This window comes from Dioscorea cayenensis, unplaced genomic scaffold, assembly GCF_009730915.1.
Source record: "Dioscorea cayenensis subsp. rotundata cultivar TDr96_F1 unplaced genomic scaffold, TDr96_F1_v2_PseudoChromosome.rev07_lg8_w22 25.fasta BLBR01000295.1, whole genome shotgun sequence".
Classification (NCBI taxonomy): domain Eukaryota; kingdom Viridiplantae; phylum Streptophyta; class Magnoliopsida; order Dioscoreales; family Dioscoreaceae; genus Dioscorea; species Dioscorea cayenensis.
In genome coordinates this window covers 53,816-78,400 of record NW_024086686.1, presented here as the reverse complement: position 1 = coordinate 78,400, position 24,585 = coordinate 53,816, and the positions used below count along the sequence as shown (strand labels likewise).

The 24,585-nt window shown below is 34.4% G+C and overlaps 1 protein-coding gene and 1 pseudogene across 1 annotated transcript; one reads left to right on the top strand and one right to left on the bottom strand.

Annotated features, from left to right (window-relative positions):
• Positions 1-1,091: 1,091 nt before the first annotated feature.
• On the top strand, positions 1,092-6,748 carry LOC120254018 (annotated as a pseudogene).
• Positions 6,749-17,501: 10,753 nt separating this feature from the next.
• LOC120254017 (mannose-specific lectin-like) lies at positions 17,502-17,954 on the bottom strand. The gene is made up of 2 exons (XM_039262171.1): positions 17,856-17,954; positions 17,502-17,750 (listed from the first exon to the last, which is right to left on the bottom strand). Exons 1-2 carry the CDS (start codon positions 17,952-17,954, stop codon positions 17,502-17,504), a joined length of 348 nt encoding a protein of 115 aa, XP_039118105.1.
• Positions 17,955-24,585: the final 6,631 nt, after the last annotated feature.

Sequence of the window (24,585 nt, the reverse complement as noted above, 5' to 3'; positions counted from 1 at the left end):
TTTAATTTAACATGAAATCAAAACCAATAAAACCATGTTTGACATTTTTTTTCAATAAAAATAATAATATTTTTAATCTTTTAAATATTTTCTTAGCCTTTTCCCTTACTGAACCCCTTTTCTTTAGTTCTCTCTTTAAAAATTATTTATATAAAAAATATTTATATAATTTTGGACTATTGATATTTTACAAATTAATTTATACAGTATAAAAAAGTTATATTTTTAAAAAGTATTTGTGAAAATTATTGTTTTACGAACTAAATTTTATAAATTAGATATAACATATTAAAAAAAAATTATAACTATCTCTCAATAGGCCTTTCTCCATCCCTTTATTTTAATCTTTAGTTGAACCCAAAATTTATTTTTAGTTTTCGAATCAACAAATGCAACATCTTTGGTAATTGATACCACGTAAGCTATAACAAATGACACTTGTGTAAAAACGAAAGATTACCCACATATATAAATGTTTTAGTTTCAAATAATGTAATTTTTATGAGATATTTTTTATCCATAAAATACTAGTCTCATGTTATTTATTTTATTTAATAATACAATCAAGTAACTAATATAAAAAATATTTTTAATAAAAAAGTGTCAATGCTAATTCAACTGGTGTTTTCAGTTTTTTAATATACACAATAGTAGTATATCCAAAAAATATTTTGTTTTTAAAAAATTTACATCAAAATAAAAATAACATAAAAAGAAAAAAAAGAAGCGAAATAAGTAAATAAATAAATAAATAAAAATTGATACACCCTAAATGATCCGTTAGTGGGTATTTATAATTTTTTTTAAGTATTTGTAAAACAAGCCAAAAAACCAAAAATAAAGGCTTGTATTGAAACTAATTTTTTTTTAAAAAAATTCTTAAAATTATGATCGTTATTTACAAAAACTTGAGCTCTAAGTAATAAGTAAATTATAAAAATATTAAATTGTAAAAATAAAAACAGAATTAAAAAGTAAAAAAATTCACCAAAAAATGTCCTAGAAATTCAAAAAGAACACAAAATAAGACTCAAAAAATCCCAAAGCCGCCGAATCCACAGAACCCTCGATCTCGACCTCTCTCGGAATCCATGGCGTCTCGCTTCCTCGCCGCCCACTTCCGCCCCATTCTTATCTCCCAAAACCTAGATCCCTACCTCCTTCGTGGCCTCTCCACGTTCCCTAACCACCGCTCACCCTCCCCGCCTTGGCCAATTGACATCAGTGCTAGGGCACGGAAGCTCCAGTCCCGGAGGCTCTGGATGTACACGCTGACCTTCAGTTGCGTCACCGGCTTAATCGTCATCGTACTTGCTAATTTTGAGGACCAACTGTTAAGATAATGATGTTTATTTTAGTTTGGTTAGGATATCTTTGATTTAAATATTTAAGTTAGTTGTGTGTTGATTAAAACTCAAATTAGTAGAGATTATCTTTCTAGAATTTTGCCTTTATAAAGGCTTCAATGATTATGAATAAAGTGTGCAGTTTTCTTCATCTCTTCTTTTAAGTTATCAGTGGTATCAAGAGCCGAGGTTTTCAACAAAAGGGAGAGTTTTGTAGTGAAGAAATTCACAATGTCTGCAGACAACTTTGTGCAACCATCTATTCCACGTTTTGATGGTCACTACGATCATTGGAGCATGTTGATGGAAAATTTCTTAAAATCCAAGGAGTATTGGAATATTGTTGAATTCGGAGTGGCAAAACCGGATGATGGAGTAGTACCTACAGAAGCACAGAGGAAGGAACTTGAGGCATCAAAGTTGAAAGACTTGAAGGCGAAGAATTATTTATTTCAGGCCATTGATCGATCTATTTTGGAGACGATTCTTTGCAAAGAAACCTCCAAGGATATATGGGATTCGATGAAGAAAAAATATCAAGGCTCATCAAGGGTGAAGCGTGCACAACTTCAAGCCTTGAGAAGGGATTTTGAAAATCTACAGATGAAGGATGGAGAATCTGTTAACAATTATTTTGCAAGAACCATGGGATTGGCCAATAATATGCGGTTTCATGGGGAGAAGATGGATGATGTCACTATTGTTGAAAAGATATTGCGATCTTTGACAGCAAAATTTGACTACATAGTTTGCTCAATTGAAGAATCAAAGGACATAGATGCACTCTCAATTGATGAACTTCAAAGCTCTTTATTAGTTCATGAACAGAAGATCAACCGTAATTTTATTGCTGAGGAGCAAGCTTTGAAGGCCTCTACAACCAACAACTTCTCAATATTACGAGGTAGAGGTCGCGGTGGAAGTAGAGGAAGAGGAAGAGCAGATAGAGGCTACAGAAGTGGCAACAGAAATACTGATGATGGTTATCTACAAAGTAAAGGAAGAGGACGAGGTCAACAATTTGATAAATCTAAAATTGAGTGTTTTAGATGTCATCGATTTGGTCATTACCGTTCTGAATGTTATACCAAGCTACCTAATGACAAAGACAAAGGAGAAAAGTCAAATTTTGCAGAAAATAAAGAAGCGGAGACTTTGCTAATGACAATTCAAGATAGTCAGGAATCTCACAAGTCGGATATTTGGTTTGTGGACACCTGGTTGTAGCAACCATATGTGTGGAAAGTAAGTCCTTCTTTTTACTTAAATGAAGATTTTCACTCTCTGTTAGCTTTTGGAGATTGCTCTACGAGTGAATGTGATGGGAAAGGGGTGATATTAATATAAAAACCAAGAATGGTTTTATAGAAAAATTTCTAATGTTTTTATGTTCTCGACTTGAAAAAGTAACTTCATCTGAGTGCTGAGTCAGGGTTGCAAGAGAAGGGATATACAATTACTATTCAAAAAAGTACTTGTGAAATATATGATCCTTGTAGAGGTGCAATTGCAATTGTGCCAATGAGTTCAAATAGGTTGTTTCCTATAAAGATTGAATGTGCTCAACCTTGTTTGATGGCTAAAAACAAAAAGACCCTTCATGGCTATGGCATTATCGGTATGGTCAGCTTGAGCTTTGGTGGATTGAAGACACTCCAAGAAAAGGATATGGTGATAGGGGCTTCCTAAAATCACTATTCCCTCCCAAGTTTGTGAAGAGGTGTGTTGTTGGCAAACAACATCGTACTTCTTTCTCTCAAGGAAAGTCTTGGAGAGCAAAAGATGTTTTAGAACTTGTTCACTCTGATATTTGTGGACCAATAAATCCTACTTCTAATGGAGGTAAAAGATATTTTATTACTTTCACTGATGATTATTCTCGGAAAACTTGGGTTTATTTTTTTACAGAGAAATCGAGAGCTTTTAGTGCATTTAAAAGCTTCAAGGTATGTTGAAAGTGAAATCGGAAGCCTATTAAAACAATTCGACTGATCGTGGAGGAGAGTACTGCTCGAAAGACTTTGAAAGTTTTTGTAATTATCATGGCATCCGAAGAGAGCTCACAGCTTCCTATTCCCCACAACAGAATGGTGTATCCGAAAGAAAAAATCGAACCATCCTCAATATGGTGCGAACCTTGTTAACAAAGGGCGTAATTCGAAGAATTTTTGCCGTAGGCGATGAATTGGAGCATTCATATCTTGAATAGAAGTCCTACTTTTTTTGCTGTTCAAAAACAAAAACACCAGAGGAAGCATGGAGTGGAAGAAGACCAACAATAGATCACTTCAGAATTTTTGGTTGCATTGCATATGCACATATTCCAGATGAGAAAAGAAAGAAGCTTGATGATAAAGGGCAAAAAGTGTTTTTTTCTTGGGATTAGTGAAATATCCAAAGCTTTTTAAATTGTATGATCCATTAACAAAGAAAATTGTGGTGAGTAGGGATGTTATTTTTGATGAGGAGAGCACTTGGAATTGGAGTGAGCAACAGCCTACTTCAATTATAATTAGTGATGAAGCCAAGAAGAAGGAGAGCAAGTCCAACATCAAGAAATTTCAACTAATGAAGCCTCAATTACTAATAAACTTTCATAACTATGCAACGAAACATCAACTAAATCCCTATTACTCGGGTCCTAGAAAAAGGCCGGCTTGATGGCAGATTATGAAGTATGATTTCAACCAATCCCGAAGACCTTGCTACTCACTTTGCTTTTATTTTCGATTGTGATCCTTTATCTTTTTGAAGAAGCTATCCAACATTCAAAGTGGAAAAAAGCTATGGATAATGAAATTGCATCCATTGAAAAAAATAAAACATGGGAATTGACTGAACTTCCCAAAGGGCAAAAACAATTGTTTTAAAGTGGGTATACAAAACAAAAATTAAACGAGAAAGGTGAGATTGACAAGTATAAGGCACGATTGGTTTGCAAAAAGGTTATAAGCAAGAATTTGGTATAGATTATAAAGAGGTTTTTGCTCCAGTTGCAAGGCTTGACACTATCAGGCTTGTGGTTGCATTAGCAGCTCAAAATTCATGGTCAATATTTCGATCTAGATGTAAAATCGGCCTTTCTACATGGAGAATTAGAAGAGCAGATATTTGTTGATCAACCTTTGGGTTATATTAAAAGCGGGATGAGCATAAAGTGTATAAATTAAAAAGCTCTCTATGGATTAAAAGCAAGCTCCACGGGCATGGTATAGTCGCATAGAAGCTTATTTTTTAAAGAAAGGATTTCAGAAGTGCCACTATGAACATACAGTTTTTATGAAATTTGAAGGTGAAGGAAAGGTACTTATAGTCTGCTTATATGTGGATGACTTAATCTACACCGGCAACGACAAAGTGATAATTGAGCAGTTTTAGACTTCCATGATGATTGAATTTGATATGTCTGACCTGGGTTTAATGCATTACTTTCTGGGTATAGAAGTTATCCAATCTTCTTCAGGTATTTTTATTTCTCAAAAAAGATATGTGCATAATATCCTGACCAGGTTTCGAATGCAAGATTGTAATCCTGTTTGTACTCCTGTTGAGACGGGTTTGAAGCTTGTTAAAAATTCAGAAGGAAACATGGTTAACAACACTTTTTACAAGCAAATTGTTGGAAGTTTGATGTATTTAACTGCAACAAGGCCCGACATTATGTTTGGTGTAAGTCTCATTAGTAGATTTATGGAAAATCCAAAGAGAGTGCATCTCATGGCCGCAAAACGAATCTTGCGATACTTACAAGGAACAATAGATTATGGAATATTGTACAAGAAAGGAGAGATATCAGAACTAATTGGATTCTGACGATAGTGATTATGCAGAGAGATTTAGATGATCGGAAAAAGCACATCCGGTTATGTATTTATGATGGGTTTTGAGCTATCTCATGGTCATCAAAGAAGCAACATATTGTTACTCTTTCCACAAATCGAGGGCTGAATTTAGTAGCAGACATAGATGTGCCTCTCATGCGAGTGTGGTTAAGAAATATTCTTGAAGAACTTCAATTAAAGCAAGAAGGTTCGACTCCAATATATTGCGATAACAATTCAACTATCAAGCTATCTAAGAATTCTGTTCTTCATGGAAGAAGCAAACATATTGACGTAAGATATCATTTCTTGCGAGATCTTACAAAGGATAAAATTATTGATCTCATCTACGCAGAGCAAAGATCGAGATTGATCGATTTATTTACAAAGCCTCTCAAAATAGCTACTTTTCACAAGCTCGAGGGCATTGATCGAGTGTATCGAGTATGAAAGCATTCATGACGAGAGATAACTTTAAACTTATGAGATAAACATAAGTTTAAGGGAGGGTGTTAAGATAATGATGTTTATTTTAGTTTAGTTAGGATATCTTTGATTTAAATATTTAAGTTAGTTGTGTGTTGATTAAAACTCAAATTAGTAGAGATTATCTTTCTAGAATTTTGCCTTTTATAAAGGGCTTTCAATGATTATGAATAAAAGTAGTGCGAGTTTTTCATCTCTTCTTTTAAGTTATCACCAACTCGTCTTCTACATCACCCCTTCGATGGCCTTCCAGAAGTTCAGCACTGATACATCCAAGTCTCGGTTCCGCCGCGGTGGTCTCGTCCTTGAGGACAGCGTCATGTACCCCCCCTCATCCCAGCGATGGAGTTCGTCATTACCGATCTCATCACTGACATCCTTGTTCGCTTTGAGGGCTCGTTGCCAAATCTTTTATGGGAGAGGCCCCTCGGTGGTGGTGGAGGATTTTCATGAAGCCGGCTCGCCGGAGGGGGTTCGGGTCGGAGCCCAAAGTCTCGGAGAAGGCAACGCAAATTGGGTGCTTCTTCAAAGCCAAGGAGGTGCTTGCGAAGCACAACGACAAGTACATGCTCAAGGAGGTTGCTACCACACTTGAGAAGAACAAGAAATTGTTAGAGGCGGAGGCTGATACCGGAGCAGCAGTTGGAGATGGTGTGAAACTTGGAGCTAAAACCTTTGTTGAGGTTTTCTTTCTAAGCTCACTCTCAAAATTTACTGGTTTGAATTTTTTTTTCTTAGAGATTTGTTTTCATCTTCTTAGATGATCAAATGAAACCATAAAACACTTTAATTTTCATGTTTGTGATGTTTTTGTTTTTAGGATGTGATCAAATGCATGAAATGGTTGATCCTGAAGCACTTCACAAGAGTTTTGTTCTTCGGGTTTGTGCTCTTTTCTTTTCAATTAATTTCTCTTCATTTTTCTTTAAAATGATTTCGATTTTGATTCAGGGTTTGTGAATTGGATGATTTGAATGAAGTATGATGTACTTTGATTGATAAAGAAATCCATGATGAGTGGTTTTAATGGAAATTTTATCTGATAATTATCAGGATTAGTATTGATTGTTTTTCCAAATCGTGTTAGATGCATGTGCTCTAGTTATCTCTTTTGATTCCAGGCATTGTTATGATTAATTTTGCTATGCATTCAATAGATCCAATGGTTCTCAGTTTAATTCTGCTGAAAAAATAACTGAACAAGACCTTTGTTTCTATTCCAATTCAATGTTGATCTATATATATATATATACTGTCAATACATATTATTCCTCCAACTGATCCCATTTTCATTAATCCATGCTCTTTGTATAGGCATAAACTTAAGTGATTTTCTAGTACTCCAATTAACTGATAATCTTCTTTTGTTAACCATTCATTTCATTAATCCATGAACTAAGATTTATGCTGTATTTAAATCATGGAAAATGTGTATTCCAATTCACCTCCTATTCATCTCTACATATATACTGTTAATTCCTAGCTTGCTACTAGTCTTGTTAACAATTAGTTAATTAATGTTTCATTATACCATGATTTTTTTCAGAATATATATATGAGAGAATCTTGGGATAGATTGTTTTTTTTTCTGAAAAGGACTTGATATCACTTGTTGATCTTGGAAGTAGTAGTAGTAGTTCACTGCATACGAAGGTGCTTGCCATGACTGGGTAAGTTTTAAACATGTAAGTGGATTTGAAGTTATTAGAATCATTTCATCTGATTTATAGATATCACACATTGCATGAAGTTTTAGCAATTTCAACAAGGCTATTTGATGTTAGCATCGTATGTGTACTTCTGTGTGAGTTTATGTCATTCTTTTCTATGCCATACAATATTTTAGTTAGATTTCATTAGGATTAAAGCTAAATTTAGTCCTTGACCTAGGAACTATTGTTTAGCATGTTTGTAAACTGAAAAACATACAGTGAAATATCTAAAATTTGACTAGTTTATTTGGCTCCTTGAATTTTAATTCAAATTTCCAGCTAGTTATATATTCAATATAATTTTTTGACATGGGAGGCTGCTAATGTCTTGATTAAAAGAACTTCCATAGAAACTTCACAAGCAAAATACAATAAAACTTTGAGTTCTTATATATAAGATCATAAGGCATAAGTTAATCTGGCCGTGTTACATCAATAGCTAATTTGGTTCAGAGATCCAATTCGACAAATCAGGTTAAATGAGGTATTTAATTGTGCAATCTTTAGACAAATAGTTTAAAGAAAGAAATAAAAAACATTTGACTTCAAAGTTAAAAGGTAAGAATTTTAACAGGAACAATATATAGTCCTTTGAACATTCACACCATCAAAATTCATAAGTAAATTCTATTTGGTTAGATTACCAACTCAAATTACTTGACTTGATATTCCAAATAGTCATGTAAGCTTGTGCATCATGGAAAAAATTGTTGCAGTTCTCAATGCAGAGAGCATCATACTGATTCATGCTATGTTCCTGCATGCTCCATATGAAACTGCAACATCCTTGGTTTTTGCAATCCAGGCCCTTTGCTCCATATATAATTTTTAATTTTTACTTATTATTGTTTTATTTTTATTTTATATTTACTACTTATTATATTTATTTTTAAATTTTAGTAATTTTTAATTTAATTTTTTTTCATTTTGTGATGCATCTATTGTGTCTTTTTTTATTTTTTATTTAATACCTTTTAGTTTGCCTTTAATTTATTAGTTAAATTAAAAAATTAATTTAATTAGTAGAATATGTGAGCTTCATATTGTTGAAAAGAAGTGATCACGCTCGTTAAAGCTAGTGATTGTATGCCCTTTCTTTGTGGTCCTTGTCGTAAGATTTTTTCTTTTCCTTATTTTTAACTTGGTTATGTTTTGGCTTTGAGTTTGTTTTAGTTCATTGATTATATATGATCTCTGAGTAGTTGCCATCACCAAACTTCTGTGGTTTGTAGAATCCCTTGTTGCCTTGTATAGGTAGTGTACATAACTAAATAAAATAAGATTAGTCTGAGAGATGAGATCTTTGACCATGTTCTCTTTCAATTCTATATGTAGAAAATGTTTTAGGCCTTGGTGAATTATGGCCATCAGTTTCCAATCACATGTTGAATTGATAACGTTTGTTTTATGTTTTGTTACTCTCTATAGATTAGAACTAGAGCAAAATTTTATTTTAGTTCAAGTATTCTTTTATAATAATTATCATTTTAGTTGATGTCATTATGTTGGAATATAGTTTTAACAAATTTTATTATTATGTTAAGCAATATATATTGCATGTATCGTACAAGTTTATTCTTGTTATTTTTACTAACTAATTTTTTTATAATTACAGGGGCGGTGATACTATATTGAGTTGGTTTCATTCGAAAACATTGAAGAAGACTTGTTTTGTAATTACTTCAAAATTGTTTTATATTAACTAGTTTTCACCTTGAATTCTTATGTTATTCAATATTTTTGATAATTTTAATATAATGTTGTTGGCTTTAAGTGTTTATTACATTTCAGGATGATGTTTGATAATGTTATAATATTATTGAATTGGATTATTAAAATTATTATATGTAAAATGGTATAGGATTATAAAATCACTATGATGAATTTTATTAACTGTTGCAATAAATATTCTACACCGCTGCAATAGATCCACTGCTATAGCTATTCTTAAACCGCTGCAACATATATTACTTAACCGCTGCAAAATGTATTACAAAACTGCTGCACTAAATATTGTGAAACCGCTGTAATATATAAAATAACCATTGCAAAATAAACCGCTGCAGTATATAAAGTAACCACTGCATAATTAAAAACGGCTACAAAAACTAATGCTAATTGGAACTGTTTAGGCAACGATGTGAAACCGTTGCAATAGGATGTATAGAATCGTTGCAATAAACTATTGCAACGGGAGCAGATGCAGCGGCTGCCAAACTGTTACAATAGATCTTATGCAACGGTTGTAATGCTTTGTGCAGCGGTTTATAACGGCTGCAAATAGGCAGATATGTAGTAGTGCCAATAGGGCTATATCTCACAAACTACAGATGCATAAAATCTGAAATTTTTCAGGTATTTAGGATACATTAAACTATATAACTTTGTTATATTACTCTTCTATAAATTCCATATACAAGACCATCAAATTGTCTAAGCAATCGTTATGTTCTCTGCAGAAATAGTATTGAGCACACCTATAGAAATCGGATCATATCTCACAATTTACATGGCTAAAAATTCTGAAATTTTTCAGAGTCAAATATAACATCATCCTCTATAACTTTCTTATATAAATATAAATCTAAAACAAAACTTACAATTATGAAAATAATAAAAAACTGTTCAAGGGCTGAACAGAAATCCTGTCCGCGTCACCTGCGTCTAAAAATTTATAATTTGCAGGATACTACTCCAAAAATTCTGAAATTTGTCAGCAAGCTAAACAAGATCTCGATCTACAATTTTTCTATTCTGATCTCTTCAAAATTCCATCTCTAGATCTTCGAAATAAATTAGGGATCTCTACTGTGCTAATAGGAACTTTCTGAATTCTATCCTCAAATTAAAATCAAATCAATTCTCACCAAACCCTAATCCTAACTAGTAACACGTCACAAACAAGCATAATAAAGAGCAATAACAAAATAACTCGGAACCTTACCTCAACAATAACAGTGAAACAAAATCCGTGACGATGAGACCCTTATCCCGTCCTCGTCGCCGACACCACCCGCAAAAAAGGAAGAGAAAGAGATGAGGCAAGTCTCTCTCTCTCTCTCTCTCTTTTCCTAAACGGTGATCTAAAACCGAAGAAGTTGAAGAGACGGCTAGGGTTTTGAAACCAAACAAAAAAACAAAATCAATGGCTAAGATTAAAAGTAAAACCAACGGCTAGGATTAAAAGATAAAAACAATGGCTAGGATTTGAGTAAGGGGTGGGGCTCACATTATCACACCATGCTTAGGTGCTTCTTTTTCTCGAGCTTCTTAAGTATTAAATTAGAGAAAAAAAATATGATTATATACTAATATGTTTATTGTGACCGAATAGATTTTTGAAGGCAAGGAAGTTTGATATCGAGAAAACGAAGCAAATGTGGGCTGATATGCTTAAATGGAGGAAAGAGTTTGGTGCCGATACTGTCCTCGAGGTACTTAAAATCGGCGTAACAACAACAATAAAAAAAAATACTAGTCATGAATGAGAGTTTTGCTAATTTGATGTTATTTGATTGTGATACAGGACTTTGAGTTTAGTGAAATAGATCCAGTCCTAGAACACTATCCGCAAGGTCATCACGGAGTGGATGAAGAAGGCAGGCCTGTTTATATTGAAAGACTGGGACATATAATTACAAGTGGAGGAGGATCTTTTGTCCAATGTTAATCCAGCATATAAAAATGAGTATTATTAACTTGCTAGGCCTTGATGATTGGCTGAACTCATTAAAAGTTAGATTATTTGTTAACTTTCATGGTGATGATATATGTTAAAGTTTTGTTTTGTCTTCTTGAAGTCAGTAAATTTGTGATTTTAATAACTTTTTTTCATTTTACCCATAAATTAATATAAAATATAAAATATATTTTAATAAAATTAATTTAATATGAATTTATTTTTTTTCACAAAATAAACAAAATAAACAAAAGCGTGCTTAAAAACTGTAACAAAAATACCTTGTCAAAAACTGTACCATATACCATGAAAAAAATAAAGTACATAAAATTGTGTTAAAATCAAGGCAACAGTGGTGACAAATATAAAAATTTTGTGATGAATTGAGAAGCAGGAAAGGAGATATTGATTAGTAATTAAGGGATGATTAGCAGTAATATAAGTTGTAATTTCAGGAAACCAGATTGTTTAGAGGAGTGGTTAACATTTAGTAAGTTGTCCTGGCAAGCGTCATGTTTGTGGAAATGCCTCAGTGGCGAGGTTGGTATGAATTGGTTACAAACAATGATTGTGAAGATTCCCTATATAATCAGGTATACAATGAATGAGAAATCAAGAAAGATTTACTCTATTTCTCTATCCTTCTCCATCCTCTCTTCTCCTCTCTTTCTTCCTCTCTTCAGCCTCTTTTCTCTGGTTCTTCTTTTTAATTTGCTGGAAATTGGTGATTCTGCAACAAATTGGTGCTTTCATTGACTTCATAACGGAGGGCATGGCTACTCAAGCGCATGCGATGGAGGAGCAGCTGGCGACTATGGCTGATCAACTGGCTCGGCACGACTTTGTTTTTGCCAAGATCGACTCCCTCTGTTCTACGGTTTATCACCACTCGGAATCCTTTGAAGCCATCCGCAAGAGTAATTCAGAATCATTCGATATTTTGCGTACATATATGGCTTCCCAGTAGACTGCCATGGCGGAGATGATGGTCAAATTACAGTAGTTGGGCAAACCCTCCACCCCATCACCCCAGCCTCCTCTACTTCCACTACCAACATCCTCTCCATTACTAATTTTTCAGTCCTATCTTCCATTAACTCCACCATCTCTCCACTATTCTGGTTCTACATCTCCTCCTCGTTTGCCTAAGATTGAAGTTCGACTGTTCACCGGCGAGCATGTCCTCAGTTGGTTGTTCCAAATCAACCACTACTTTCATTTTCATCAAATTCTTGACGATCATTGCATCACCATGGCCGCTTTCTACATGATAGGACAAGCTCTTCAGTAGTTTCAGTGATTATATTCAACTTCTTAGTTGTCTCACAGGGACGATTTTGTCCGGAAGCTGGAATTGAGGTTTGGGCCATCATCTTTGGTGAATCACGATGCCGCTCTATTCAAGCTACGACAAGCATCCATTGTCATAGCTTATTTGAATGAATTCGTGTGTCTCTCTACTCGTGTCATTGGTTTGAATGAGCAAAAACTCCTCAACTGCTTTCTTTCAGGTCTTCGTGATGAGATCCAACGGGAGTTATACATATTGAAGCCTGGAAATCTCCACAACGCCATGGGCATGGTGAGGTTGGTGGAGGATAAATGTAATGTGGCCATTCTTTGCAACCCAGGTTATCGTGGCCGAAACTAGGGCTGTAAACGAGCCAATACGTTCGTTAAAAGCTCGAAGGCTCGGCTCGTTAAGGGCTCGGCTCGGCTCGTTCGTTAAGTTAAATGAGCGATTGTCAAGCCCGATTATTAAGTTCATAAAATAAACGAGCCAAGCCTGAACACCATCAAGTTCGGCTCGTTAAGGCTCGTGAGCAGACTCATTTATATGAACCATTAAAAGCTCGTTCATATGAATCGTTAAAATCTGGTTTATATGCTCATTTATATGAATCGTTAAAAGCCCGTTTATATGAATCGTTAAAAACTCATTTATATGAATTGTTAAAGAACTTGTATAATGTATCAATTAAAGCTTGTTTATAAGAATCGTTAAAGGACGTGTTTATCATCTCGTTAATAACACATTTATAAAAATCATTAAGGGATTTATTTATACTATCAATGTATCATATACATTTACATGTTTATTTACAAAAAATTATGAATAGAATTATTTATAGTATTATTATCGAGCATATATACGATAATAATATTATAAAAACTATAAACTAGTTTTATTTTCCACTAGACTTTTTGAAATGATTCCCGAGCTCGAGCCGAGCCGAGCCTGTATTAAACAAGCTTCAATGATATTTTATTTAATATAAAAATTAAAATTAAAAAAATTATTGAGCTTAAACGATCTAACGAGCCGAGCCCGAGCCTCATTATTGAAACTCGAAATAAGCTCGGCTCGAGCTCGAGCTCGATCAAAATAGTAACGAGCCGAGCTTGAACATAGCCAAGCTCGGCTCAGCTCGGCTCGTTTACAGCCCTAGCCGAAACTAGCTCCACAACCTTTCCCTGCGGCGATTCACCGAGCTGCATCCTTGCCAATCAAGCGCCTTTCCCCTTGTGGAAATGGCAGCATGAGAGAGAAGGGATTGTGCTTCAATTGTGACTCCAAATTCACACCGGTCACAAATGTAAACTAGCCCAGTTTCTTTGCTTGATGGTGGATCAAGAGGATGTGATCTCTCTAGAGGGTGAACCTCCACCGGAACTGGAGAACCAATTGATAGATGGATGCGCAGAGGAAATTTGGGAACAAACCAGTCCGTCTATTTCCTTTCATGCTTTAATGGGGCAGTTAGTTCATCTACATTGAAGCTCACTGGATCCATTAATGGATAGGAGGTCCTCATTCTGGTGGACGGTGGGTCTACAAACAATTTTATTCAAAACCGGTTGGCATCACATTTGAATTTGGTGGTGCAACCATCGGCCCATACGAGAGTCACCGTCGACAACGGCGATGCTCTCACGTGTGGAGGAGAATGCTCAGCCGTGCCTCTGAAGGTAGGAGATGCAATCCTTCACCGTTAATCTAATCCTATGACCCATCTACGGTGCAGATCTCGTTTTGGGCATACAATGGTTATTACAATTGGGCCCAGTCCTTTTCGGCTACCAGAATCTTTGGATGGAATTCAATTTCCAAGGCGATCATGTACAACTTCAAGGTCTGACTCAACCACAATCTCAGCTGGTCAGGCCCGCATCTCTCTGCAAAACGAATTCAAATGGAGCCCAATTTTTCAATTGTCAGTGGAACCTGTTGAACCAGCTAACCTGAACCAAGTTCCATCTATTGGACCCGAAGCACCCGTCGTCTTCCTCAACAACTTCAACTCTCTTCTCCTTAAATTCAGTGAAATTTTTAAAACTCCGACTGGGTTGCCACTGTTAGGTAATATCGCAAAAATCAAATAACATTAAAAGGGCATGCGGAAGCAATAATATATTTGTGATATATATTCTAATTGTTTTAATGAGCACCATAATTTAATTAAAAGGCCTAGAAAATTACCTCTTAATGATTTTATTTCCTTTGATGCCCCGAATTTATCTCTCGGATTGTCATTAGATCTCCCTAGCGCGAGCGAAAAGTTCCACGGCTTTTAGATCACATGCCTGGAATTACGAGACAATCTCTCTTCTTCTCCAAATAGCGGCTAGGGTTAGAGAGGAAGAGAGAGCTAGGGGATTTTCTCACTAGAGAATTAATTGAGATCAGTTTATAGTTGGAGAGGAGTCATATTTATATAAACTTCATAAAACATGATAAACATTATTCAATTATGAGTTCTATTCGAAATATGAACCTTCATAATATGATAAACATCATTCAATTATGAAGTCCTATTCAAAATATGAACCTTCATAATATGATAAACATTACCACAGAAGTTCTATTAGAAATATGAGTCCTAATCTAACTAAAACCACTTTTATCTTTGAGTTCTCATAATTTTGATTATCCATTCGACTCCATCGAATTTAAATTAAAATTTAAACTTAAGACAAAAACCCTCGACCAATTTACAATTTCACTCATCTCATGAAGTAAAAATTGTAAATTGACAATTCTCATTGTACTCAAGCGAGGTCGATTCTTTATCCCTTTAAGCGTGACTCCCTAGGTTCGTTCCGATTGGCGATGGGGAGGATACCAAAGGGACGTGGGTGACACCCTAGCAAGCCCCGTGACCCCACATTTGTAGCCTCAATTGAACACGAATGAGTAGATCATTCTGAACCTTTCCGATTATGATTACCATATGTGTATAAACCTTTCGTTTTTGTATCCCAACCGAGTGAGAGCCATGTTAATTGTCAAATTCACTGAACTCGATCACATGCAAATAACTATAGTGGGGTGAGATTACCAAACTACCCTTAGTGTCCCCCACGATTAGTTTGACTGGCTTAGCCAAGGTCTTCAAATCTCACATATTTATAGTAGCAAAGGATCACGACTCGTTTACTTCGAGAGAACGATTCTTCTTGGTGATCACTCATGCTACCCTGCCTCGACATGATCGCACTTTGAGATCGGGCTCTACAAAAAGGTGAGCGAGCCTATCAACTCTAGTAATGGACTCAGACGTCACAAGTACATTGTGATCATGATACTCGCTAGTCTCAAGGTCTACTCATATGATCATAACCAGATAATCCCAATCATTTGGATCGTCAAAGAGTAAAACTCATGTGATTGGATTGTTGCGTAGTCATGTTCGAATACACCAATTCCGATGATGCATTTATGACATATGCTCCCACTATTCCATTAGTGTTCAACTAGCACTCTTTGTCAAAGTATATGTCATACTAAATGCTTATGAACCTTTAATGCCCAATTAAAGGTTCTTCGATTCTTAACTATTTAAGTGTATAAGTACTGCACTCTTTGCTAGTGCTCCTCTTTATTCTACAAAGAGTAGAAGGTTTAACTTAATGCACATGGACTATGATATTCAAAACTAATTATAATGCCATCACAAGATTTATTTAAACATCAAAAGAAATGCCTATTTAATAAGAATAAGAATGTATAATACAAATGAAATGCCCTAATACAAGTATCCTCGTTGGCATTCGGGGGCACAATCCTAACAACCACCTCCTCAAGCACAGGATCACCGCATCACCCTCACACCCAGAGCGCCACCAATAAATGTTAAGCCGTACTGGAACCCCTATTTTCAGAAATCAGAAATTGAGAAGCTTGTTGGTGAAGTGTTTGATTGAAAGAGATACTGTAATTGGAACAGCAGCAGGAGAGCTTCAAGTTATGGCGATCGGCGGAGTGGTTTTTGGATGCAAAGTTGATCTCAACCCCAGGCCGTGGAGGGGGATCTTGCAGCCAGGGATGGCTTCAGCTGAGGTAATTAATTAAGGTTGAAGCTGGTTTGGATCCCGAGTGCTGATACCTCAGAAGTCTAAGCTTTATCACACTTGATCCAAATTTTTTTTGTATGGGTGAAGAGATAAGAATAGAACTTGCTGGAGGTGTTTTGCAAGTCCCGTTTAGTCTCACATCCACATCTCCTGATTTAAAGGGAGCCTATGTGCAAATGTCAGGAGTAATCCCACCCTAGACTGGTCTTTTAGAGCTATGAATCTCTTATTGGATGCATCAATGTCAAAGATCAATAAATTGGAACAATCAAAACTAAACATCGAAGAAGATACAATGACATACTCAGAAATAGAATATAATAGCTCTTGCGGAGAATTCATGAAGGAAACAGGTTTACTGGTGGTGGACTGACATTTACTACCAATTGCTTTGGAATTGTTGGTTTCATCAAGTTCCACTTATCAATTATCATAAGGAGACAAATAGCTAGGGACCATCTATGTCTATATATCTTTATGATGTTTATCTATTTGTTTAGTCTTATATTTAAACCAAATAAAAAAATGTCAAAAAAATTATGACCAAAGTTATAAATTAATAAATGAGTAACCTTTTTAGTTAATGCAATTGGAATTTATAGGATTATGGACATAGTTTTCCTATTAAAGAATGAAAATCAAGGCTTTACCAAGTGAAAATAAAAATATAATCTTTAGTAAATTAAAAGAGCTCAATGTGGGCATTATTGTCATCCATTTGTTGTTGTTGTCTGAGCATCTTACTTTTAAAAGATCTTTAAAAAGAATTATTTTCCAAATTTATAAATAAATATTGTAAAATATAAAAATCCGTGAAGAATTTGTGGTTTTTATTAATGTTAATGTAAAAATTACGTATTGTTATTATTATGATTATGATGATGCTGCTGCTGTTGTTGTGGGTTATGTGTGGGCCTACCTTAACAATGTTTGAAGTGAAAAAAGGGACTTCATGCTGCTGGCAACAGTAGAAACTGAAGAAGCCGGCTGTAGATATATATATTAGAGCACGGCTAATTATTACAAATTATTAACCTGCGCATTCTGAACTACGATGGTATGCGCTTATTATATATATTGTTCAGTGAGATTCAGCATCTCATCACTTATTGACGACCATGGAAATCCTTGTAGCCTTGGCTTCTTCGGTGTTTTTATTAGCAGGCAGAGCACCAAAGATGGTGTCATTACTGTCAATGAGGAGACCATCAGAGCCTGCCAAGCTAGTTTTGGTCTGCCATGTTACCGGGCCATACACGGCGAGGTTGCGATCTTTCTGAAGGATGAAAACGTAGTTGCCTTGCCCCCCTGCTTTGGTTGGTAGCCCACACGGCTTTGGCTCGTTGTTATTCTGAATGACCAAATTGCCGTTACTCCCTGAAAGAAAGGGTAGCAATTTTGTGCCCAGCCACTAGTGTTGGTAGCTCAGACGGTGCTGTAAAATATCATACAACACCAAGTTGCAGTCCTCCTGCATAACAAGCTTGAAGCTCCCATAGGCCAGGGATTGCCCTGGCCCGAGTGAATTACTACCGTAAAGTATGTTGCCGGCCATAGAGCAAAGAGGAGCCACCACAAGGGAGAAGAGCGAGGGCGAGGGCGAGCGTGAGGGAGGAGAAGCAAATGCTCTTGGGGTAGTAATTTGTAGTAGACTGGAGTCACTCGAACTACAACTTTGAATGCATTCTGGCCCTTCCTTGGCCTCTATTTATAGATAGACCACTCGAAGAGAACTTCTTGGGCTTTTATCGCCCAACTTATCCTTTACTTTTCTTAATTGGTGGTGGGTAGTGTTTATTAACGCTGAGGGTTATCGGATATGAATTTTACTCGACCTTAAAAACCCTTAAAAAGTCTTATCACATGAAGCGTAATTAAGTTCACACAGCTGATATACCAAGTAGCACCGACCTTGTTATCGACAAAAATATACTTCTCTTTGTGAAAAAGTAAATAAGAAACATTACCGAAACTTATCCACACGTTCTTGTTGCAATAGGACGAATAATTTTTAATGGATGGATGTAATTTTTTTATATTTTTTACTTTTTTTATATTGATTATATAGAAGTATATCAGTTATGGTCCCCCTCACATATATATGGTCCTCTCACATTTAATGCATTTGGTCCTCTCACATTTATTATATCTAACAATAATATATCTGACAATAAGATAAATAGTTTTTGATGAGTAGATGCAATACTTTTTTTATATATTGGCTATATATATATATATTTATATATAATATACCACTTATGATCTTCTTATATTTACGGCATCTGACAATGAGATAGATAGTTTTAATTAATAGATGTAATTTTTCATATTTTTTTATTAACTATATATAATGTACAATATTTTTAAAACAGTAATTTCGTTTAACTTTTATTTATATGTCTATCACACTTATAGAAAAAGATTAATTCTTTGTATCTATGCCATTATTGGTGCTTATTTATTTTGATGCTTATTTATTACCTAATTTAGCAGGTGATAAATGTTAATAATTTGTGTATAAATGCAACTCTAGGATTTCATCGTAGTTTATGCATAATCTAGGTTGAATAAATGTGATTGTTATAGACAGATCAAAAGTTAGAACAAATCTCCTATATATAAATGAATTTTATATAGATCAATATGAAAAACTTTGTTTATTCCTCTAAAGGTTTCGTTTTCTTTTATTTTCATATGGTACTAGGGCAATGATTCTGCATCTCTATTGTTTGTCTCCAAATTATTTATTTGTTACGAGTGGCAAAGTGAATTCTAATGAGACTAAATTTTTAATGAAGGTCCTTATCTCCTAATTTAGTGCTACTGTTGATAGTGATGTCAACACTTCTCCAAAATAAAGTTTAGTTCTATCTTAAAGTGCTGCAATCTTATTTAATTCAAATTAATAACTAGATAACTATGGATTTGTGTTTTATCATAATCTCCAATAATAACAACAACAATAATAATAATAACAATGTTTGATATCATCAGCTTAATTACTTTTATGATACTAGTGTTTTGCCTGAATTATGCACGGGAGAAATCAACATATGTTAAAAATAATATTCATATCCAACATAATTATCATGATTTTGATAATAATGTTTGAAACTTAATCAAGTATATTGTTACTCAAACTTTTTAAAACATACTTTAATCTAAATTTTAAATATTACTGAAGTTTATACAATGCAACCTCTCTAATAATCTATAATTAATTGAAGTTAATATTTCAACGATATTTTTATATCAAAATCTCATCAATTTTTAAAATTATCAATGCTTTTCTGAATTATAAATATTTTTTAAAGTTTCTGTACAAAATTAAAGATAATTATAAATATTTTAATATTTTTATAATATTATATAATTTTTTGCTGAAAAACTTTTAATGAGAGGTTGACACATGGCAAGAGACTTTCTTACTTTCATATATATATATATATAAGTTATTAGACATTTAATTTGAGTGTAAATTAAATTCACATTTAATAAATCTCTAGATTCACAAATGCTGCCTACCACTAATGAAACAACTAACTCTTAGCGAGCCTAGTTGCGATTAAAGTAATATAATTACTAAGTTTTTCTGAGAGTTAAATTTTTTATATAATTATATAACAAAATTTTTTTATAATAAAACATTAATTAAAAAAGCATTGCTATGGGTTTCTAATGTGAGGAAAGCATTGATGTAGGTTTTGAATATAAAGGCTATATGTCATTGCACATAACAGTATCATTCCACCACGTTCCATTTAAATTACATGTCCAGCTTAACCAATTTACACCATCAAAAATTTCATTAATTTATTTATAATTTAATTGTATTTTTTTATTTTCTCTTAACGTTTTAGTTTTTCTCAAAAAGTATTGAAAAATATAGAAGTATATTAAAAAAATAAAGGAGAAAAGTTAGAAGAAAAACTATTTAATGTTTCATAAATTTTGTAAATAGAAACATAAAAAAATGGGTTGAGCAAGTATACCTATAGGAGTACTAATTACAGTATGTTTTTAAATGTGAGATGATCATATAGTAGTTGGCTATAATTTATATTGCGATAGACATATTCAATACTGATAACGCTCTAAAAGATATTTTTCATTATATAAATTTAAAAAAAAGTAAATTTTTTTTTAGAAATGGAAAACCCACACAAAGATTAATAGAAATTTTTAATTCATGTCTCGCAAAGTGAGAAGTCGAGAGATTTTTTTTTTGTTTTTATTTTTATTTTTTCCGACATGGAACTATCTTGATTTCGATGAATGATTTTGTCCACTCTATTAAAAATAAATAAATAACTAAATATCATCACAAGGCAAAGGACTCTACAGTTGTGAACCCACAATGATTGCACTAGTTTTCACAGGTAAAAATCACTTTGCCAAGGACTAAGCCTTGCCAAAGCCTCCTCTCACATGGATTTTTCACGTGGTGGACATCGTGCAAATATGCTAAATTCGGTTCTAATTTATAATATTATCTATACAAATGGTTGGTACTTGGTACTCTAGTCGACGTCAAATTGGTTACCCTTCAAAGTAATTAGCTTTCAAGGATTTTAACAGTGGAATAAAGCGATGTTTGCTCTATAATGTGAATTGTATTGTGATACAATACTCTGAGATGGCAAAAAGTTTGCAAGTATATATATACATGCACAATAAAAGAAATTTAAAAATAAAATAATGATGCTGATAATAATAATTATTTTTTGAAATGATAACCAATAAAATCTTTTTAACTTTATTCAAAAAAATCTTTTTAATAAATACAAATTTTATATGATATGTAGAACAAAATAAAAACTTTTACAGATATAAAAACATAACAAACAAACATATGATGCACTAGAAGTAGCATAGTAGTTTTATCGCATCATATTTACCATAATTTATGGTCTGATCATATTTATCATAGTTTATGGTCCCATCATATTTATCGTATCTGACAATGAGCTGGATAGTAATTTTTTTTTTACTTTTTATTGACCATATATAGAACGTATTAGTTATGGTCCCGTCACATTTAATGTATCTGACAACGAAACGGATAGTTTCGATGAGTTGATGATTTATACTTTTTATTGGCTATATATAAAACATATCACTTATGATTTTTTTACATTTACGGCATCTGACAATGAGAGAGATTTAATGGGTGGGTGCCATTTTTTTTATTGACTATATATAATGTACAATATTTTAAAAGCATTAATTCTACTTAATTTTTATTCATAATCATATATGCCCATCACACTTAGAGAAGAATATTAATTCTTTGTATCTATGCCATTATTGATGCTTATTTATTATCTAATTTAGCTTGTGATAAATGTTAATAATATAGTGTATAAATGCAACTCAAGGATTTTCGTAGTTGTTTATCCGTATTTAGAGGTTGAATTAATGTGATTGTTATAGACTCAAGATCTAGAACCAATAACCTATATATAAATGTATTTATATAAAAATCAATCTGAAATAAGAAATAACATTCTCTAATAAATGTGACAGACATATATAATTTTGGATAAAAAATTCAGTACATAGTAATATTTTTGAAAATATTTTACACTATATGTAATTAATAAAAAAAAAAATCACATCCACTCATCAAAATTATGTCTTCTTGTCATACCCAGTAAATGTGCGGACCACATCCATTCATCAAAATTGTTCCTTTCATTGTTGGATGCAATAAATGTGACAGGACCATAAATGGTACATTTTATATAATCAATAAAACAAGTAAAAAAAATGACCGCTCATAAAAAATATCAGCCTCATTACCAGATCTGCTATGTAAGAACAAAATGCGAGTAAGAGTTTGAGATCTACTATGTAAGAACAATGTGCGGGTAAAAGTTTGTAATGTTTCCCCTTACTTTTCAAAAAGGGTAGGATATTTTAATTTGGGGTAATTAAGAAGGTGGGTGCTAATTGGTATATGATCAACAATGTGAATTTAATTATTCTTCATGTGATAAGCTTTTAAGCATTTTAACCCTTGAGTAAAATTCACATCCGATACCCTCAGCATTAATATATAAACACTACCTACCACCAATTAACAAAAGTAAAATATAAGTTCGTCAATTTTTTTTTTAAGCCAAAAAATTTCTCGTCTTGAGTGTCTATCTATAAATGAGGCAGAGGGAAAAGCGATGCACTCCAGGTCTACTATTACTGAAATGGCTATCCCAAGAGCATTTGCTTCCCTCTCCCTCGCCCTCACCCTGCTCCTTGTGGTGGCTCCTCTTTGCTCTATGGCCGACGACATACTTTACCCTGGTGAAGCACTCGGGCCAGGGAGATCCCTGATTAATGGGAACTACACTTTAGTTATGCAGACTGACTGCAACTTGGTGTTGTATAACGTTTGCGACCCCATCTGGTCCTCCAACACTAGTGGCATTGCCACAAACTGCTACGTCACTTTCGCAACGAACGGCAATTTGGTCATTCACAATTCCGACGGCAACGCCCTGTGGTCTAACAACAAAAGCGGGGGACAAGGCAACCATGTTCTCGTTCTTCATGATGATGGTAACGTCGTCGTGTATGGCCGCGGAAGATGGGATGCCCGAACTAACTTGCCAGCCTTTCGTCTTCCGTCTGCTGATCAAACTACAAATGAAGCCGAGGCTGCAGGGGTTGCCATGGTCATCAATAAGTGATGCTGAAGCTTAATTAATGAACAATATCTATATATAATAAGCGCATTCCATATCCTAGTTCATGCAAGCGCAAGTCAATAATTTGTAATAATTAGCCGTGCCCTACATCATATATATTATAGATATATAGCCGGCTACTTCAGTTTCTACTGTTGCCTGTAGCATGAATCCCCTCTTTTCGCTTCGAACTTCGTTACACGTCCACATGTTTTTTTGTTGGTTTACAGAACCGACGACAGCAACATTAACAACATCAGCAACAGCAGCATCATCTTCCTGCTGCTGCTGCTACTACTACTACTAATAATAATAATAATAATAATAGCTAATCTTTACATAACTATAAAAATCACTATAGTAACCGTTCTTTTTCTTTTTTGTTTTTTGTTTTTTGAAAAAGGTGGGTGAACCACATTCATTAAAATAAAAAAAGAACCAGTACAAAAGGGGTACGTAGCCAAAGCCGAGGCTCTACAAAAAAAACCACAAGGATTGGCTAACAGAAGCTAAAACAACAGAGGTACAACAGAGGAGAAGCGACGAGAACAACCCCTACAGGAAAGGAAGATCCAAAAGGGGTACAACAAGCCGAAAGACTAGTTCTCGCCTAAAGTGGGGGGCGCTCCAAAGGGGCCTCTGGCTCCGCATCGCTGGATGACGGAAACTCCAAGCTTCGCTTAACCTTTGCCAATGGTTCCTCAAGCTTCACCCTCTTAGCTTCCGGAGCTGCAGAAAACCACAAAAGAACCATACGCTCAATTTTTAGAATCAGAGCAACAATCGAAAGACAATTAGCAGTGAAAATGCGTGTATTTCTTTCAAGCCAAATGTTCCAATTGATAGCCCTCACAAGCAAATCCCAGAAAGGGAGCAGGGATTTAGGAAAGGATCATCGCCAATCACCCCATAGTTCGAGAAGAGACCTAGGAGTGTAGCGGACACCTAATAATTGAGCAAAGAAGGTCCAAATATGGTTAGCCAGAGGGCAGTGGATCAAGAGATGCACAGCTGTCTCGACATCCGCAAGGCACAATACACAAGAAGTCGTAGGCAAAACATTACATCTACGCCAAGCAAGGTTGTCTAGAGTCATGATTTTATTGTCCCACGCTAGCTAGTTGAAGAGATTAATTTTTTTTGGACAATCGCCTTTAAGGATGACGTTGGTCTTATGGCAATGGACACCTCCATCATTGAAGAAGTTATAAAAGGTTTTGACAGAGAACCTTCCATTTGAAGTTAGTTTCCAGCGCCATTCATCAATCCCACAAGAGGGTTGAGAGTGGAGAGTGTTGAGTACGGTGCTCACTGTAGTCAAGTTATCAAAAATGGGGCCAGGCCTCTCTATGCATAAAATCTACAATAGTTTCTTCCTTAGACTGAGCTAAAAGGAAGAGGTGAGGCCAAATATCAGCAAGTGCACATCCCTCGACCCAGTTGTCTATCCAAAAAAGAGTGGAGGACCCGTTTTTGACAATAGAGATAGAATTTTTTCTA

Excerpts from the sequence above, each read along its gene's own strand:
- LOC120254017 (XM_039262171.1), bottom strand. The coding sequence starts at position 17,954 with ATGGCCGGCAACATACTTTACGGTAGTAATTCACTCGGGCCAGGGCAA. Across the intron at positions 17,751-17,855 it reads TGCAGGAGGACTGCAACTTG|AATAACAACGAGCCAAAGCC; the intron begins GTGTTGTATGAT and ends TTGGTCATTCAG.